General features: G+C 36.5%; 1 protein-coding gene across 3 annotated transcripts in view; it reads right to left on the bottom strand.

The window, feature by feature from the left end:
• The window catches only part of LOC107756395 (HBS1-like protein), a 25,793-nt gene that overhangs the window by 2,377 nt on the left and 3,082 nt on the right, over nt 1–20,334 (bottom strand). For 2 of the 3 annotated variants that reach the window (XM_016573475.1, XM_016573474.1), the window contains exons 4-16: nt 19,443–19,652; nt 9,722–9,830; nt 7,670–7,896; nt 7,274–7,439; nt 7,061–7,178; nt 5,289–5,435; nt 5,056–5,130; nt 3,582–3,699; nt 3,027–3,095; nt 2,737–2,841; nt 2,021–2,111; nt 1,808–1,916; nt 1,513–1,613 (exon numbers count right to left, since the gene is read on the bottom strand). In XM_016573475.1, coding sequence (XP_016428961.1) covers nt 1,513–1,613; nt 1,808–1,916; nt 2,021–2,111; nt 2,737–2,841; nt 3,027–3,095; nt 3,582–3,699; nt 5,056–5,130; nt 5,289–5,435; nt 7,061–7,178; nt 7,274–7,439; nt 7,670–7,896; nt 9,722–9,830; nt 19,443–19,652 — 1,645 coding nt within the window. Of the gene's footprint in view, nt 1–1,512; nt 1,614–1,807; nt 1,917–2,020; nt 2,112–2,736; nt 2,842–3,026; nt 3,096–3,581; nt 3,700–5,055; nt 5,131–5,288; nt 5,436–7,060; nt 7,179–7,273; nt 7,440–7,669; nt 7,897–9,721; nt 9,831–16,463; nt 18,772–19,442; nt 19,653–20,334 lie in introns of those variants that run through there. The other variant, XM_016573476.1, reaches the window with a different exon arrangement.

The raw sequence follows: 20,334 nt of genomic DNA on the forward strand, positions 1-20,334 counted from the left end.
CTTCAGTCCAAAAGAAGTGAAATAAAAAGCGCCCATCCTTAAAAAAAAGTGTCTCACACAGCTCTGGGGGGTGAACAAAGGCCTTCTGTAGCGAATCGATGCGTTTTTGTAAGAAAAATAATCATATTTAAAACGTAATAATCAATTTAATCTAGCTTGTGCTCACTGTTGTAAACAGAAGCAGTATGACGTATGACGTATGAGGTCGGCTTTGCGCATGCGCCGCTCAGAAGTGACGCACGCGGAGAGATCGAAACAAAACAATGGTCACTAATTAGAAGTACAAAACGAGGATTTGTAAAGAAGAATGTCTGAGGATTTCGATATAAGCCAAGAGGAGACTGGTTTTCCTTTGTTAAAGTAAGGAAACTTTGCTTCCTTTGATCCTGTAAACAAACGTTGGTTTTCACGGACGCACCGGCGCATGCGCAACGCTGACCTCATACGTCATGCTCCCGGAACTGCTTCTGTGTACAGAATATGTATATACGTTTTGAATATGGATATTTTTCTTACAAAAACGCATCGATTCGCTACAGGAGGCCTTTATTCACCCCCCGGAGCCGTGTGAGACACTTTTTTTTATGGAAGAGTGCTTTTTATTTCACGTCTTTTGGACAGAAGCAATGCAACACCCGCTGAGTGCAACGATAGAGCTTGAAAGATCAAAGACAATTTTTTATATAACTCCGACTGGATTCGTCTGAAAGAAGAAAGTCATATACACCTAGGATGCATCGGGGGTGAGTAAAACGCAGCCTAATTTTCATTTCTGGGTGAACTAACCCTTTAAAGAAACAGTTCACCCAAAGATGATATCAGAAAGTGTCAATGGTAATCACAAACTTGGAATATGGGACACACTTTATTTTATTTTTATTTATTAATATTGAAATATTTATAAACACTATTATAAAATTTATTACTATTTAATTAGGATTTATTTCAGTTTTTTTATTTATTTTAGTTGACGTTATAGTAACTTTGTTATGTGCTTTTGACATTATAATAGGATTTTTTTTTAAACAATTCATTTTTATTTCAGCTTTAGTTAATTTTAGTTCAACTTAAGCTTTTCAGTTAGTTTCTAAGGAAACATCTCAAATTTTCATTTAAGTTTTTAAATTCAATTGTTTTTATCTAATATTCACATTTTGTTTTACCTCAGCTTTATTTATATCACCAACATTTATTTTTCATAGTTTTATTTTTAGTTAACAAATGCAGAAGCGCAAATGAGATTTGAAAGCTACTGCAAAGGAGAAGAGATTCAGCAAATAATCTCTTAAATTTATGTTCATCATACAACAATACTAAATGTTCATCATAAAAAATCTGTGATACGGGGTCGTTTAGAACATTACTTTTTTTTATTTTTATAATATGACAGTCGCTGTTCACTTTTCACAGTTTCACTAAAGAATGAAAGTCATATAGGTTTGTAACAACAGGAGGTTGAATAAATAAATGATTGTGTGCACAAATTTGATTCTATATCATTAATCTACTTACTTTGGTTTCTTCTTGAGAACTTCTCCACTGCTCTTGTGTAATACACTGACTAACTTCCTAATAGTGGCCGGTTCGCTTACGGTCTGATAATGTAACAGTACCTGACAATCAAACACAAAACACGAGCAAATGTTAACAAATGCACTTGCACATCCCTCATATACATACACATATACATCAATATATATATATATAGAGAGAGAGAGAGAGAGAGAGATAGAGAGAAAGAGAGAGAGAAATGTAACCGTACCTGACAATCAAACGCAAAACACGAGCAAATGTTGCATTTCCTTACCGGGAAGCCTTGCGTGATGGGAACTTCTATATTAAAGAGTAGAATTCTTGCTCGGAATCGTGTACAGGCTCTGATGGGCTCTTTAGGATCACAGAATATACATCCAACACTAGAAAGAGAAGATAGTGCGACGAGAAAACCTAATACATGATCATACAGAATCAACAGTGCCCAGAGTTTTTAACACAGGTAACACACACTTTGCACACTCACTTTATTTTGATGATGTCCATGCCAGTTACAGTTAGACTGACATGATCACCAGCAGCTGCCCAGTCTAAAGCTTCATCATGAAGAGTGATGCCTAGAAACAGACAGACTGCATTTTAAGGACGCATCAATTAAAAAAAAAAAAATTTAAATAAAAATAATTGCCATAATTTATGCCAATTAGGGCTAGGTGATACACTACCATTCAAAAGTTTGAGGTTGGTAAAATCTTTGAAAGAATTTTTTTTTTTTTACTCACCTAGGCTGCATTTATTTTATTAAAAAACAGTAAACAGTAATATTGTGAAATTTTATTACAATTTAAAATACTATTTAAAATGTAATTTATTCCTGCGATGACAAAGCAGTATTAAAAAGTACTAAATTTACTGACAATAGTGTATATTCCCATAATATTCATTATATGTAGTAAATAATTTTTCTGCATTTTATTGCTACATTAAACATATAAACAACTATTCTGACCAGTGCCAATACTGTGCATCCCTACTACATGCAGCATCCATTTCTTAGCCACAGAACTGGAAAAAAAGAACTAAACAAGTTTAAAGCACTGTAAAGATTAGTAGCGAATTATGATCAGTAGTGTACGGTCTTTCATGACAACACCAGAAGGGGGCGCTGTTGCATATCCTCCTAAAGCATATGGCATATGCATATCCTCCTCAAATCTCTAGAAGCTGATAAAGCTGTGTTACCTTTAACAGTACAGGTCTCATTAGGAGGCATGGCCAGAACTTTATCTCCTGTCTGAATGAAGCCAGCCTCAATCTTCCCCGTCACACAGAACCCAGAGCCCTGATCTGAAAACAGTCAGGCTGTTTAGGTGATCATAAAGTAAAACGTCTCTTAACTGGCTATAATGAAAGAGTAAAAATAAGGGTTTGTTTCATTTTTGGGTTTCATTTTTTAAATAACAAGGGAATACATGGACAGAATCAACCTTGATATTTGTGCATTTTGCTTTTATGTTGGTTCCCATGCTGACCTTTGAAGACATCTGAGACACAAAGCCTGAATGGCTTCTCCACTGACCTCTGGGGTGGTTTAAACGCATCTGCAGACAGATAGAGAGAAAGAGATGAGGAAAGATGCAGTAGTCTAAAGGTTTTCTGTTTGCCTCATCAAATTTTGATGAGTCAAAGTAAAACTGCTGAGGATTCTCACAACTCAGCCACCAATCAGATCACAGCATAACAACACAGGAGCTTCTGCGAAAATCATCACAGCAGAGGATTCTACATTCTTACACACAACTCTGTACATGAACACAGAAGCACCCATTCAAACATTTAATTGTGCCACATCAGATTTTTTAGCCTAGTGGATTTTTTTTGATGCAACTTAAAAAAAAAAAAAAAAATACCTTTGATCATTAATTTGCATAATTATTGAAGCGGAAAAACGCTAGGGCAGAAATAACCATTTCCCATTTCCGCACCTTCTACATACCATTTGATCGTTATCTACTCACCCGCATTTTGCACGAAATGATTTTACCACCCGAAAACACAAATGTGTGCACACAAACACACACACACACCTATCTGTTCCAGTAGGCATGGCCCAGTGTACCAGGCTGTAAGATCTGCAACTTCACTCCTAGTGGTCAGATTCTCTCCGGATAGGCCGCTGGTAGGGATGTAAAACACATCGGAATCCTGCAAAGACAAGCACGTTTGTAACACATGGCACAGATCATTTCCATAGTGGAATGTGCTGTTGATGGATCAAATCAACAGGTTGAAAGCAACCATAAAATGTTGCTTTACATTCCCAAACCATTCACCACCCGTGTTTTCACTGGCCACAGAACAGAAACACTGGATATATCCAATAACACCTTGTACAGGTACACAACACATATCAATACAGTTAACTGCAAAAACATCTAATGTAGATCTATAAAATGTGCCAAAGATAAAATACTAGAAAATGGCGAAAGAAACAGATATGCACAATAGTCTCCGTTGTTGTAATATAGAGCTGCATTTACACTGAAAAATTATAAGAATCTCTCATGTTGGCAAGAAATAGCACATTGTACTCATAATATTTTAGAGACTAGACATACTAGAAACAAGTTGAGCAAAGTTGAAACTAGTAAAAAGCTGAGGCCTGCAGTCAGTTTCTCTTCCGTAGCCCATATTTCATTATTACAATGTAAGAATTCTCATCTATTCTTGTATGGTTTTGAAGTAGTTTATACAAAATTTAAAATTCTGTCATTTTTTACTCATCCTTATATTGCTCCAAAGCCATCCATATATATTGGTTCCGTTCAAACAAAAATATTTTGTATTATGCAGAATATACAAACTGCCCTTTTGCAAGCATTTTAACATAAAGCATTCATAATTCATATGGATTTGTGCAAAAGTGAAAATGTTCCCCTCCACCACAGCCTAATTTTTGCTCAATAAAAAAATATGGCATGTAAAAATGCACAGCAAACAGGCTTGATGTCAAATGTTTTATGAACATACCTGAAGATTTTCAACAAATAATAGCTTAAATTTCAATCTAATTCTCACATAAAGCTATATCGTATCACAAGTTCATAAAAACAGCACACTGGACATTTTGCAAAACATATTCATGTGTGTTCCACGAAAGCAAATAAGTCATAAGGGGTTCATCAATGGAAAAAATAACATTTTTGTGGGAGAAGAGGTTAACAGTTTCTTTAATATGCATTTGTAGCACACGGGTATGGAAAACCAAAAAAGACTGACAAGAATCAGCCTGTAAGCTAATATATTGCGTTAGATTCAATCAGAAACATGTATGTGAAACCTATTTTATATAAATGAATATAAATACATAAATATTTCATATAAATGCAGTTTCTGGATGTCATCAATCAGATAAAGCCTCACTTTATCTAGAAGCACTAACAGACAAAAATCATGCACTTAAATGAAAGTAAAAAAAACAAATTGGAGGAAAATTACTAAAGGAAAACATGTAGAGGGGAAAAAGATATAAACATCCTTCATGTGCACAGCCTACATTACCTTAAAACCAGCCTGCTTCAGAAAGTGACCGAGCTTAGAGACGATTTCCTGGAACCTCTCCTGCTGCCAGTTGACCTGCAAACACACACACACACGCACACACACACACACACACAATGTGATGAGCAGGAGTGGTGGGAGAGGGATTGAAGCGGAGTTCTCAGACATAAATAAAATCATGATTGACACTGCCATGGTTACTGTAAGCTGTTGTGGTCACCATGGTTACCCACCTGGTCCATCTTGTTGACAGCGACGGCAAGCTGTGTGACTCCGAGAGACCGAACAAGCAGGCCGTGCTCCCGGGTCTGCCCCCCTGCCTCGAACCCGGCCTCAAACTCCCCACGGCTGGCATCTACGACTAACACAGCCACATCTGCCTGCAAAACACACACACACCACCTCAGACAGTCTGAGACCAGCATCCACCACTAATGACACCTGCCAAGGCTCCCAAACACTAAAGTATTAAAAGTTTTTCTGCGTATTTCTGTAAAGTCAACATCAAAATGCTGCTCACAAACCATTTTACTTTAGTATTGTGACGTATAATATTTACTCATTTTTATTTGTATTTGATATCTAATTATATATATATATATATACACACACACACACAAAAATATAATAAAATAATATATCAATATTTATATAAAATTAATGTCTGTAATATTATATATATATATATATATATATACAGTATGTATGTATATATATATATATATATATATATATTACAGATTCTCAAATCAGTATTGCTTTGTCATGTCAATTTCAACTTCCGACATCATACAGTAGTAGTCTAGACCCAATATACACCCACCCTCAATATACACACACACCCACTTGCCCCCAAAAACCCTTTCTCAACAGACTGACAGGAGGAAATGAGTAAATCCGGTCTGCACAATGTGACTAATTTCATTCAATGCATTTGGAGGTATCAGCCAAATCCAAACACACACTCATATACAGAGTACTAGTGGTGGTGGCACCCAAATCCACAAAGAACGAGTTTCATTGAGACTTTACTGTGCACAAGAAATTATGCAAAGTCATCAGTTGTCCTCTCATCAACTCGTGTGCACGCAAAAAGTAATTAGGCAAATGAAAAACAGGACTTTATTAAAGGGGTGGTTGACTGGTTTTTTTATAGGCTTGATTGTGTTTATGGGGTGCAGTCTAACATGTGTTAATGCTTCGTTTGTTAAAAAACACATTATTTGTCACATAATTTACCTTTATTCCACACCTCTCTGGATTAGTTCAACCAGAAATTAAAATGAGGTCATTTACTCACTTTCCTGTCACTCTAAATGTGTAAGACTTTCTTATGTGGAGAAATTCTGAATAAAGTCCCCTGTTTGTTATGTAATTACAAAACTAAAGACTGAAGCTTTCAAACTTAAAAAAACACACCATGAAAGCACCATAAAAGTGGTTCATATGACTTGTCTTAAGTCATACAAAAGCATTTTGTGAGAAACAGACCAAATTACATCACTATTCAATGGTAATTTTCCCCAGTAGTGAGCTGTTAACCACTGTGGCCAGACCACTGAGTCAGTAAGCTGAACTTGAATCAGTCCGATTTGTCAATGATTCATTCAGACCATGTTTTACCCATATCAACTGCTTCACTAAAGATCCAAAGCAACAGAATGATTCATTCATGAATCAGACAATGCTACAGCACTTCTCTCATGAATACACCAATGAGTTACAGTAGGGCAGATGTCAAGATTTTTAGTGAGCCACTTTTTTAGTTTGAAATTTATGTCCAATTCAGACACAAAGGTATTATATGGCTTTATAAGATTGGGAATATAGTGCACAAGTTGTATGAACCACTTTTATGGTGCTTTTGCATCTTTTTTTGAAGAATGATATCTTTAGTTGCTGCTCATTGCAAATGCTTGAAACAAATTCTTCAGTGTTGTGGAGAAGATTTAAGACAACATGAGAAAATCTTCATTTTTGGGTGGACTATACTAAGTGGAAGTACCTGGGCCGCCCCTGTGATCATGTTCGGAATGAAGTCTTTGTGTCCTGGTGCGTCCATCAGAGTAATAACTTTCGAGTCAGTCTCAAACTTTGTCATGCCCACATCCATGGTCACTCCTCTATGAAAATAAACAGGTGATAAACAAATAAACCTTGGTTTGGGTCACTTTAACCAAACAGAAATGATACCTGAATGTATTTTTATTAAACTTACCTGTTTCTCTCCTCTCCTGTCTCGTCCAGTACCCACGCATAAGCAAATGAGGCCTTGCCAGCTTTCTTGGACTCCTGCTCATATTTATGCATGGTTCTCTTATTAACGTTCCCCAGCAGATATAACAGATGACCCATGAGAGTGCTCTTACCAGCATCTACATGACCTACACACACACACACACAAAAACAAAGTTCAAGTTTCACATTCTCTGCATATATACTGGTTTTGTTATCTAACATAGAGACATTAGGCATACAAATACTTCAGGGGAAGACTTTATGGACTTGTATTCCTTTTTCACCAGGTAATTGGATTAATCAAAAGAATAAAACACCAAAATATAAAGTGGATGATAATATGGTGGGATGGATTGTGATAGAGAGAATATCATGCCTATGACCACCAGGTTGAGTAACGGTTTTCCTCCTTGTCTCTTCTCCAGTTCAGCATGGATGTTGAGCTGCTGTTTGCTCTTTCCAGTTGGTCGAGTCGGGGTTGGGGCAGTAGAGTCTTCATTCACAGCCGATGGTTTGGATGGGGTCTCTGTGGTTGGTGCAGCGGTGACCTCTGGACTCGGCCCTCTGCGAACTGATGGGGCAACAATGCCGTTTTCTTCCACACTATAAAGACACACAAAATCAAATGTCACCTCAGAATTTTTAACATGGCTTGCTGTGTACTATTCTTGTTCTTAAAGTCAAAGTCAGTTAAATTGACATGAACAAAAACAAGGCTGTGATGAACATACAATCATTATGTCGTACTGTTTTACAGTCCTAGGTCTAATTTTCAAAAAAACATGTTTTTGTATTTTTGGGGGTCAGTAACGTTGCAAAAAGCTTTGCTCACCAAGGCTGCATTTATTTCATTAAAATACAGTAACATTGTGAAATATTTTCAAATGTAGCCATTACTCCAGTCTTCAGTGTTACATGATACTTCTGAATCATTCTTATATGCTGATTTGGTGTTCATGTAACATTTTTTATTATTATTTTGTAATTAATATTTTTGTGGACACCATAATAAGTTTTCAGGATTCTTTGATGAATGGAAAGCTTACAAAAAAAACAGTATTTATTTGAAATATAAATATTTTGTAACATTATAAATGTCACGTTTGATTTATTTAATGCATCAAAAGTATTAATTTCTTTCATACCAAAAAATACATCTTACCGACCCCAAAATTTCTGAAAGCTAATATATATGTTTTGTGTACTGAACAATCTACATTTTCAACTTTTTAAACTCAACATTTTGTTAGTAAAAACCTACTAATTTCTTCTGAAATGGAAAGACTGTGTGGAAACTTTAGCATGAGTCCTCTAACAGCCATTTAAACAAACTGTTAAGAACAAACTAAACCAATTAAATAAAGTACACTGGCTGATCCACCTGCAGATACCCCTACACCCTTTCTACTGAGCTCGATGGGTGTGGTCTGTGGCTGAAGGAGTGGGAGTGATGGGCTGTGGGTTTGTGTTTGTGTGTGTGTGAGATTAATCTACATGCACCAGCCATCTCTGTGGTTTTCTGCTATGCCAGAATGCAATGCAGGTAGACAAACTTGGCCTGGTTTGGAGAATGAATTCTGTATTCTAAGGACAGATATTTGGTATTCTGTGGATAGCAGATAACCAAGACGAAGGTCATTTTTTCCATAGATTTCAAAAAAGCATGTTAACAAAGGATGCAAATCTAATTTCCACTACATCAAGACTCAAGGCAACCATCTAAGTAGTAATTTATCTGACAATTTTATCCAAAGTGACCTACACTTTCTATTACTCTGGCGTCATGCTGAAAAAATTTAAAAAATAAAAAAATAATAATTTAATTAAAGATTACAGATTAAATTAAAATTAGAACTTTTGCTCAAATAAAATAAGTTTTAGTTTAAGTACTAAAATTAGTCAAACTTAAGTAAAAATAAATCTTAATAGAAATACTTAACTAAGACAAAATACAAAAGCACATAAAATTCCTAAGATTAAAATGAAATCTGACAATTTGAAAATAAAAGCTAATTCAAAATTACTAAATACTATAATAGTGAATAAATAATACTAAAATAACACTGCCCTACCGATCATAAAATCTGATTCAAAACCCTGTTAATTGTAACTGTATATTGAGCTAAAACTACATCACATACTATGAAATATCTTGTGAGTGACTGAGCATTTCACTAGTGTTCAGTCTAGACTGACAAATCACTGAAAACGTGACATCTCTTGTCTAAATAGGACACGGTGATACAGTGCACTTATTACAGGGACAGTCCCTGTGGAGTGAGCTGTGGTTAAACGCTTTGTTCAAGAGTGAAAGATGGTAAACGATCACATAGTTCACAGAGAGCCCCCTTATAAGGTTTGAAGCTACGATGTTTGGGTTAAAAGGGCAGATCTTTAAACCACTTCCACGTTACCTCAATTGGCTTACCTTCGCACATCAAAGCCCATGGTCTGCTTCTTGCCTGACACAGTCATGCGCGCAACCTTTGGGACAACCTCTGCTTCAACACGACTCTCTGGAGCCTCCCGTGCTTTAGCTAGAATGTAGAAAACAGCATACATACACTAAATTTGGATTTTTAAAAAATAATATTTATATCACTGATATTTAACTTTAATATTTCAAAGGAATAGTTCACCCTAAAGAAAATTTACTATTTTCTTCCAAGAAATATAGATGAGTTTGTTTCTTCATCGGAACAGATGTGGAGAAATTTAGCATTACATTTCTTGCTCACCAATAAATCCTCTGCCATCAAAGCCACAAGTAATCTACACGACTCCAGTCCATCAATTAACATCTTGTGAAACGTAAAGCCGTATTTTTAATAAACAAATTCATAGAGTCCTCTATACATAATATTGCTTTCTCCTGTAAAAAAAGTTGCCTTGTCTGAATCAAGAGAGAAATGAGCACAGATGATGCACCATTTACTAAAACAATCCAGATTGTTTATAAACAAATATGTTGGCAGATTTTGATGTGAGAGGATAACTAGAGATGCACTTTTTCACTGGAGAAAGCATTATTATGGATTATATTTTGGCCAGAAGCGACAATTTAAAGTTAAAATGCCTTAATGATGGATTTGTTACAAACACAAAGCTTTTCACTTCACAATAATTTCATTGATGTTTGTATCAGCTGTTTGGACTCACATTCTGACGGCACCCATTCACTGCAGAGGATCCACTGGTGAGCAAATAATGTAATGTTATGCAATTTTCTCCAAATCTGTTTTAATGAAGTGTGAGTAAATTTTCAGCCAATTTTCATTTTTGGGTGAACTATTCCTTTAAACAAAAATACTTTTTCAGTACAAAGCAAGCCTTTTGCACTATACTACTTTCAGAAAATGTATGACAGTGTACATTTTATGAAGGCAAGTTTCTTGTTTGGTACAGTATAAAGGGTTACTCATTTTCAGATGAGCAGATGTGTGTGTCAGTGCACTCGACATGCGCTGAGCCTTGTTTTCTCACTATCTTACTGAAATTCATGAGTCAACTCCTCCACGCTGCACCAAAACAGGCTCTGCTGTAGACCCAGAGAGGGGGAAGGGACGAACGAAAACGAGGATGAGTATATTTTCTGTCCCTGTAAGGTAAATGGCTGCAGCGAATGCTCAGTGTCTCGTCATAGCAGTAGAGCCGTTTCAGTGGCAACGGCCACAGCCAGTCATCTCTCACTGAGCAGCGAACGCTCTGGCCAGGAAAGGGTTAACTCCGGCACGTCACTCGTACTCCCACACTGACTGTACACTTCCAGCACACAGAGGGTTAATGTGCTAAAATAATGCCACCTCTAACCCCCAAGAACAAAAAGGATGAGAAGAGGAGTAGGTTAGGGAGATCTTTAAAAAATATATGAGTAAATTAATTAATTAAAATATTAAAAATAAAAATAAATGTTTTGATGGAAAAACGCAACAGAGAAAAAACTACTTTGAATTTTGGGAGAATTTGCGAGATGTCTGACTCACCTTGGAGGAAAAAAACATTGATCTTAATAATTTTTAAGGTATCATAACGTGAGAAAGTACATGTTTTTGCATTGTTATATAACATAACGTTAATAATTATATAAAAAATAACCACCATACAAATCACCAGAAGTTTTAGAGTTTAAATGGCCACACTGGAATGGACTTTACACACACACAGAGCTCAAGACGACAACAAAACACACACACTCCTGTTACAGGGACAGGAAGTGCTGGGGAATGTAGATATCAGTTCACCTGCTCTCTCGTGCACACACACACTCAGCCACACCCACAAAATATCTCTCATCTGAACACACACATTCACACACTCAGCAACACTTTACACACAAACCACACCCACACAACATATCTCTACACACACAGCCGCCAGAATGATCTGTGCTGCCAAATTAAACTCAATTCTGACAAAGAGCTCCAACACACCATAAATTGCAGTTACAACAGCAAATACAAGTTTAAAAAAAAAAAAAATACATAAAAAAAATACAACCATAAAATACAAAAAATGCTGCCATAAAAAAAAAAGAATTTTTTGGATCAAGAAAATGAGCAACAGTTAACATGCATCACCAAATCACCAAACATTATTACTTTAACAGCATTTATTGTTAATACTTTACATATGCCACAGTCACTATTTAAATTAATTCCTGATTAATTCCATTTTATTTTAATTTATTTTTAGTATTTCCTACATACATGTAATTTATACATTTACTTTACCTTACTGAGTACTTACTATAAATACGCTTTGGAAATATTGTAAATGTTATCATGTCAATAAAGCATTGTTGACTCAGACTCTGTGTCAGATGTTGTTCAAAAGACCATTACTCAACTGTGATGACAATAAAAACTGGTAGAAAAATAATATAAAGGTAGAACAAAACAAAAAAAAACCAGAGACACACACACCCTTCAGGATATGTAAATGTGTTCTTCCTAGAAAAACGGCTCCAGGACTATTCAAACACCAGTGAGACATGATCCTACCTGATTATCTGCCATCTCATTTACTCGCTGTCAGTGACTGTACACACACCTCTCACTCTGTTCTGACTCCATCTTTCTAGATCAGTGAACTACCTGCTAGCCCTCACACACCCTGTTACATTAGATACTATAAATTATAAACCAAATACATTTGAGCAACCATGGTAGAATCACAGTAACAAAACGCAAGAAAGAAAAAACAATAAAAGAAAAACTAAAACTCTAATAATAATAATAATAAAAAATCAAAATAAACAAAAGTACAAAAACAAAAAGAGTACAAAACAGTTGTATTCCATTATAACACACTGTCTAACTAAAGAGGTCTGGAAAGTCAAATCAAATGTGTTGGACATATTTTTGTTTCAGTAGGGGGCACTAGTGTAACAAGTACTGGAAAGAAACAGGACAATTAACCCATGCAAAAACCCAAGGAGGAACGGTCTTCTTTCCAAAACACTTACAACCTACATAATCTTCTTGCCAGCTTGTCTTTCATCTCCTTCTTTTCCATATCAGTTATTTTATTGGGTTGAGTGCAGCACTGCTGTCCCATAACTATGGGGAACCCCCACACACTCACCTCACTACTGCCATTCAGATATCCTCAATTCACAATGACATCTCACACGCTATTACAGATATTCTCACATACAGCCTTGCCCATTTGGTACACACCTGCTGAAAACAATACATGAACATGACAGACGCACTCAGATGCATCACACACTGTTCTTATTTAATCTCTTTCATAAACAGGGAAGGGCAAAAGGTTGACAAAGGCCTAAAAGTCTGCACGAATGGGACATTCTTCAACACCCATCACACACTGTTCTTATTTAATCTCTTTCATAAACAGGGAAGGGCAAAGGTTGACAAAGGCCTAAAAGTCTGCACGAATGGGACATTCTTCAACACCTCCATCTTTGCTAACAACCTAGCAAAACTTTTTAGTTTCCAAAGAAAATGTGAATGGCAATTGCCTCATAGAAAAAAACTCTACCATGATGCTAGGTGAAGCTAGGCATTGTGAGTGAATTTTAGCACAATGCCAAGTAATAGCTAGGGTGTTCTGGACAGTAACTAGGTGGTTTCTAACATTTCTTGAATCTGAGTAGTTCAGTGTTGTTATTTTAAACTTAAAAATAAAGGTCATCCATTAAAAAAAAGTTACAAATAAAAAATATGAATGAAAAATGTAACTTAAAAAAATAGAAATGTTGACTTGGCAACTAAATTGATAAGTTTAAGTTGAAATACTAGAATTACCAAAACTATAACTGAAGAAAAAAAAATGCTAATAGAAATAAAAAATAAAAATGCCAAAAGCACATAAAATTAAGCTCAAATTAAAATGAAAACTCAAACTAAAAGCTAATTAACAATAATAAAAACTATAATATTAATAACAGTTTTATAAATAATACTAAAATAAGACTGGGGTTGTTAGCAAGTTGCTAAACACTTCAAAGGGTGTTCATGAGAGTTAAAAGGGCTAGGTTGTTGCTAAGGTTTTCTTAATCTGGGGTGCATTTCCCAAAAGCAACTATGGTCACAAGTTCCGTCATTACCAACGGAGTTCAACAAACAGCTGTACACTCACTACTTTACATTGTAGCAAAGTGTCATTTCTTCAGTGTTGTCACATGAAAAGATATAATAAAATATTTACAAAAATGTGAGGGGTGTACTCACTTCTGTGAGATACTGTAATGGTGCTTTTGGGAAACGCACCCCTGAATGGGTATTCTGTGTAGTCAAAAGCTATTGCTAAGTGGTTACGAAGGTTTTCGTAGTTGTTTTTAGCTTGCTATGTTGCATATAAAAAAAAGTTTAAAAAAAAGATGGCGGATACCCATATAGGATATTCTGGAAGGCTGCAAGGGTGTTGCTAGGTGGTTGCTATGGCTCTCGGAATTGAATCGATTTTAGTTTTGCTACTTAGTTTATTACTTTACCAAATAAAAATCCATATCTCCCGGATATACAGGCCCTTCAATATGACTTAGGTTCCTACTACTTACATCTATGGGATTGTATCACCCATTTTATCATCCGCCATGTGAAAAAAATAAATAAATAAAAAAAACAAACACACATCACACTGATCATTCAGAAAAGCAAGCAACAAGCTAGGGGTATCATTCATCTCAGTAACACAAACTGTTCAGGACGAGTTGCGTGCCAAAGTTTAATTGCTAGCGTTTGGGGTTTGTTCAAATCTGTAACTCCAATCATGATGCCTAACTTGGCAAACACCACTAATAAACCTAATTGGAAATTCTAATTCTTACTTTTAGCTGAATTAAATAGGTATATAGATTAATGTACATGAAGCCTGTGCAGGTCTCCAGTCTAATAGGGTCAAATCATCTCTAGTTCTACTGACACGATTCAGGGGAGAGTAAAGTGTGAGAAAACAAGAAACAGTCTGACAGAGAAAGAGAAAACTAGCTACAAATGATCTTTAATAACACTCTCAAATAGGGTCAATAAGCTCTCTCGTTCTCACTCTCTGACCAATCTATGTAGTGCTGCATGTCTCGCAGCACAGGCGCAATGACATATCACCATTTCTGCAAAAGCCACAAAGTGCAAAAAAGGGAGAAAACGTCAAAGAGCAGTAGCAGGGCCAGCTGTGAACCAGTCACTCTTTCCTGTGTGGGTGGCAAAGAAAGGCAGAGAAAACAGAGGGGGAAAAAGGGATAGATGACTTGAGGTGGTCAGAAGGCAATGAGATAGAATTTGCAAAACGGAGTGAAAGACAGCAAGTGTGAAAGGTGAGATGCACCATGCTTTTCAAACGCAGGCTTTCACCCACGCTTGGCTCGGCAAACAGAGAGTTAACAAGAACACGTGAGAAAGATAGATAAAAAGTGTGTGCACTCAAAAGCATCCTAACAGTAAAACAGGATTTTTACATGTTCTGAAGAAAACAGTGGACATTGCCCATGCAAAACTCTAGCGCCATCGTCGTGCTAGAGTTTTCCAGGTGTTTGCCAGGGAGTCGTAAGTAAGTTGCCAAGGATATTCAAAGAGGTTATAAGGTTGCTGCTTACTGGTCCAAGTCAAAAGAGCCCATCAACAAGATTTTCTAGTCTCTAGATATGGCACAGGTCCCTCCTTCCATTTAAGTCTAGGGGATTTTCGCCAGTTTAATTTGTCTGCCAGATGCACAAGTGTGATTTTTTAGAAATGTAAAAACACACCTTTCCTCAAACTGCAAGATCTGAGGTACCATTCATGTGTGACCCAAATTGGTCACACGTCAAAGTTTAATATTTAAAGGTTCACACAAAAGAAAATTGTAATTTACTCACCCCCATGTTGTTCCAAAACTGTATGACACGAAATAAAATACTCTGAAAAAATGCCTCAGTGTTTTTTTTTGTTCATAAAATGAAAGTCAATGTTTGGACCCCACTGAGTATCATCGTATGGACAAAAATAGTTGAACACTTCAAAATGGTTTATTTTGTGTTCTGCAGAGGAATGGAAGTAAATGATGACTTAATTTTAGAATTTTCTGAATCTTTAAGATTAGGAGTTTGTCTAAGTATGAATTACAGTAATAGTGATACTTGCTACCTGCAGCACTACTAGTAATTTTGTGTACATTCAAATTAAGAAATTCCGTGAACATTTAAACCCAACAAGAACTGTCAGTGAGTAAATGTTCAAAACGTTTTGTCTCTTAATTGATTCTTTCAGTTTATTTAGGCTTAGCTAAAACTAATTTACCAACAATCTCAATTAACACCCTCTTTTGAGTGATTATCAGGATTAAACTGGTTTTGGAGAGCAGGTCAGTGTGCAATGAGGAAATAAAGCCAATCTAAATGTGCATGGGGAGTGTGTGTGTGCTTTCAGACCATCTTCAGATCTGTGCATGTGTGTATCATCTCCCATGGTGGATGGTCTACCACAATGAAAGCAAAGCCTTTGTCAAATCTCTTCTAATATGCTCTGGGCGTGTTAACACCTTTATATGGCCACAAAGACTCTGTTTTATATGTACATATGCACGCATACGCAGTCAAGCAGACACATGTAAGTGATAAACACCACAAGCTAACACCCTTTATGGTAAACAAAAAACAAGCTCAGCCTCAAAACACACATCATGTTCCCCTCCATCCCCTCATATTCACAAACACCTCAACATCAATCTCAGAAATGAAACAGGAAAATCTTTATTTCAGAATATATACAAAACGTCATGGCCACAGCAGTCACATATGTACATTAGTGCTTTAAAACAAATTTAAAAAGGCAGCAAATAAACAAAACTGAATTGAAAAAAATATGAAAACGTGTATTAAACTTTTATTATAGTAACTGAAATGCACTTTTACAGTGCTGAGTGTCAAACATGTAATAGGAAAAATTCCAGGTGTCCCCCAAACCCTCTTTCTGTGTTTGTGGTAAACCAGCACTGCACCTCATTTCAAAAGGCAGCAAAACAGCTGTAGAGAGAATCTGTTGTTTTTTTCCTTTATTTCTGCACTCTATATGCTCCTACTATGTACTTTTTTTTTATGTAGAGTGACTCCAGAATTTAAGCATAATTTGTCAAAATGTCATAAAACTTCAAAATCAAGTACAAAAATATACATTTAGCTTAATTAACCATTTTTAAAAAGTCTGAAAATATGAAAATACAAATGAAAATTTGAAAATATGGAAGACTTTAAAAGTAATACTAAATTACTATCTGAGGTTGTGATGTTTCAGACAAAAACAATAAGAGTCATTTTTAACTTTCCAGTGTAATGGTTAGCTGTAAATAAATATAAAAAAATCAGAAAATACAAAAGTATACAGTATTATATGGGCAATGATATAAAATAGCAGTCTCAGTGCTTCAAATAATTTCAGGGCTCAAATGTACAAACCATCTGAGTGCTGACTAATGATTAACATCTGAAATTTCATATTTTCCTAAAATAACGAACACTAATCTATTCAGTTCATTCTATATACATTACTATTCACCATTCAGTCTGACAACTCCTCAAAATAGCCTTGCTCCTATGGATTATGGCTAAAACTGTGGCTGTGGCGTGTAAAACATAAAATGAACCTTAGCTGCAAAACACCCAGAGAGTTCAGATTGATGTTTGGGAGATGTTAAAAATGCAATGAAAAAGGTACTAAAAAAAAGAAAGAAAAAGTAAAAGTCAGTCTCGAGTAAAAGCTTTTCTCTGATTCGCTCTGACTATGTCATCCGGAGAGGGTGTGTCGAAAGAAAACAGGTTGATGTGATGAAGAGGTGGACAATGCACTCGTTCTTTCACTCTCTCCATCTGTCTGCTGTATAAGAAAGCATTATGAGCCGCTCTATTGCGCCGACTCTTCTCGTTTCTCACACGCACGCACATCGCTAATGCAAAAATCGACGGTTTAGCAAACACACGTTTTTTATGACTAGCAGAGATGTGGGAAAAACTCAATATGGATGGTGAGCGACCATCGGGAGATGTTTGGGACATGAGTGCGCTAAGATCGACGCTCTGATTTAAGCTTAGTGGGCGGGGCTTATGTACAGCTGCTGCAGATTTGTTCGATGCTTGATGATTAGACCCATTTTCACTCTTAAGCGATGCAGTGCATGTTGGGAGTTGCGGCCCAAGTGATGCTTGGTGTTGGGACATGAGGACGGACAGGGATGGTGCCTCTGAAAAGCCAGGAGGAGCATTTGCATCAGATGTTCGGATAAGCTTTTGATTGTTTTGAGGACAAGTTGTATGTGAATTATGCACGTTTTGGAGTCCTGGCAAACTGTCATAGAGTTTGGGACTGTTGTCCTGATGCTCCTGGATCAGCTCAGCCAATGAAAGGCTTCCAGAGCTCCTTTCTTGCCCAGGTACTCCCGACGGTCCACTGCTTTGCAGGACAGAGCTCAAACTTCCTAACGAGACAGGAAGAGGGGCGGACGGCTTGGAATCCTGCAGCGATAGACTACTGAGAGAGCAGGTTAAGAGAGATGAAGATGTCACACCCAGACCAGCTGGGACAGATGTGCCCAAAGAGAGACCAGAAGAGAGAGTCGCACCAGAGCCAACAGACAAACCGGAAATAGGTGGGACACTAGGACCCTGAGAAAGCACTGCAGAAAGTGGGGCAGCAGGACCAAGAAAAGAACCAAAAGGACTGGTAGTGAGGGGAACTGTGTTATCCAATGAGAGACCAGTGGAGTGAATTAGAGGAGGAACATTTGTACACTTCTGTTCATGCTCAGCTATTAGTTGGGCCAGTGAACTTTGTCCTAAAGTAGACTGCCCACCATCACTACCCAAATTCTGACTCGAAACCACTTTTAAATGGTCTTTTCCCAAACTTCCCAGACCAGGGGGAGGATTCAGAGCAGCAGGTATGGACTTGTTTGGGTCAAGCATGGCTAACAGATCACTGAGGTTGTAAGATTGATTGCCGTCTCGTTTGCATGTACTATTGTGTGAGAAAGGAAATAAGGCTCCTTACCTTACGAGGGCCAATCGTAGTCAAAGAGTGCAACCGAGAGGATGAGGAAGGTGATCGAATTTCATTGGTTAGCCGAGACCACAGAGAAAGCAAGAAAAAGGCAATACATTATACATCGTAAAATTAAGGACATCAGCGATTAAAAAATAAAAAATATTATCAATTGAAGCACTGAGAAAAATTAGTATCTTACATTTTTATATTTTATAATTATATGGTAAAGAAGAAAGGTGTTATTCTTTAACATTACATTTCATTTATACACATAATAATAATAATAGTAAATATTTGTATGAGTCTTATTAGTCATAGTATCTTTTAAATTATTTTTATGTATTATTATTACTATTATTATATATGTATTTATTTATAGCCTCTAAGAATGAAAAACATTTTAGGTTCTCCCCAGTTTTGGAAAAAACCTGGAATTTAGCATTTTCCCCTGAGACCTCATGCCAACTTGGGTTTTTTTCTTCTTTTTTTTTCTATCTGTGGTGAAGTGGTTTTCATTTTCATTTTAGATTAAAATACATAATAGGGCACATTTTTAAGTGGAAGTAACACTGAGTATTCTGGCTAGCTAATGGCTATAAGGGTGTGTAGGGTTTTTTTTTTTTTGGTGATGTGATGTGTATTGGTTTTGGATGGAAGGGTGTGTATGTGTACCTTTCTGTGGTGCAGCTGTGGTGATAGGCTCGGGCTGTGAGTTGGTTCTGGCTGGAGGGGTGTGTGCATTGGTGTTCTCCTCAGTTAGAATAAAATCAAGGGCTCTGTGAGGGTCACAGTCATATTTCAGAGCTGCCTGAGTTAATGTGGAGTCTGGAATTGAATCTCCCAGCACAGCTCTCATCTGATCCAAACAAGAATACAACCGACCTGTCCAAACACAAACAAACAGGAAAATAAGGACAACTGATAAAAAACATTCCCAATGGAATATTGTTTATGTGCACACAAAGCCATCTAGGAATGTGCAAAACTACATTACCGTTCAAAAGTTTTTGGGATCAGTAAGATAAGATGCTGTTCTTTTAAACGTTCTATTAATCAAAATCCACCAAAAATGTATCAAGGTTTCCACAAAACATATTGAGCACAACAACTGTTTTCAACATTGATAACAATAAATGTTTCTTGAGCAGCAAATCAGCATATTAGAATGATTTCTGAGGATCATGTGACACTAATTACATATTAGAATATATTAAATTGTAATAATATTTAACTATTTTAACTGTATTTTTCTTGGTGAGCATAAAAAATATTCCCACAAAATGGGTTGTCTGAACAACTAGTTGATTAACCTGTCTTAAAGGTGGGTAAACGATTTTTCAAAAACGCTTTAGAAAACTGATTCGGGCCGACTAGCAAAACAAACTTGTAGCCAATCAGCAGTAAGGGGCGTGTCTACTCTTGATGTGGAGGAGAGAGCGTTCAGTGCACAGGACGGACATTAGCCGAGCCGAGCAACAGAAAGATAGAGATGGCGGATAAAAAACAATAGAGGAAAACATCTGCAGAACAAAAGAAGGCTTAAGGCAATAAGGCAAGAAGTAGG

Source organism: Sinocyclocheilus rhinocerous, unplaced genomic scaffold (assembly GCF_001515625.1).
Source record: "Sinocyclocheilus rhinocerous isolate Xijiao unplaced genomic scaffold, SAMN03320098_v1.1 scaffold712, whole genome shotgun sequence".
In the NCBI taxonomy this organism is placed as follows: Eukaryota; Metazoa; Chordata; class Actinopteri; order Cypriniformes; family Cyprinidae; genus Sinocyclocheilus; species Sinocyclocheilus rhinocerous.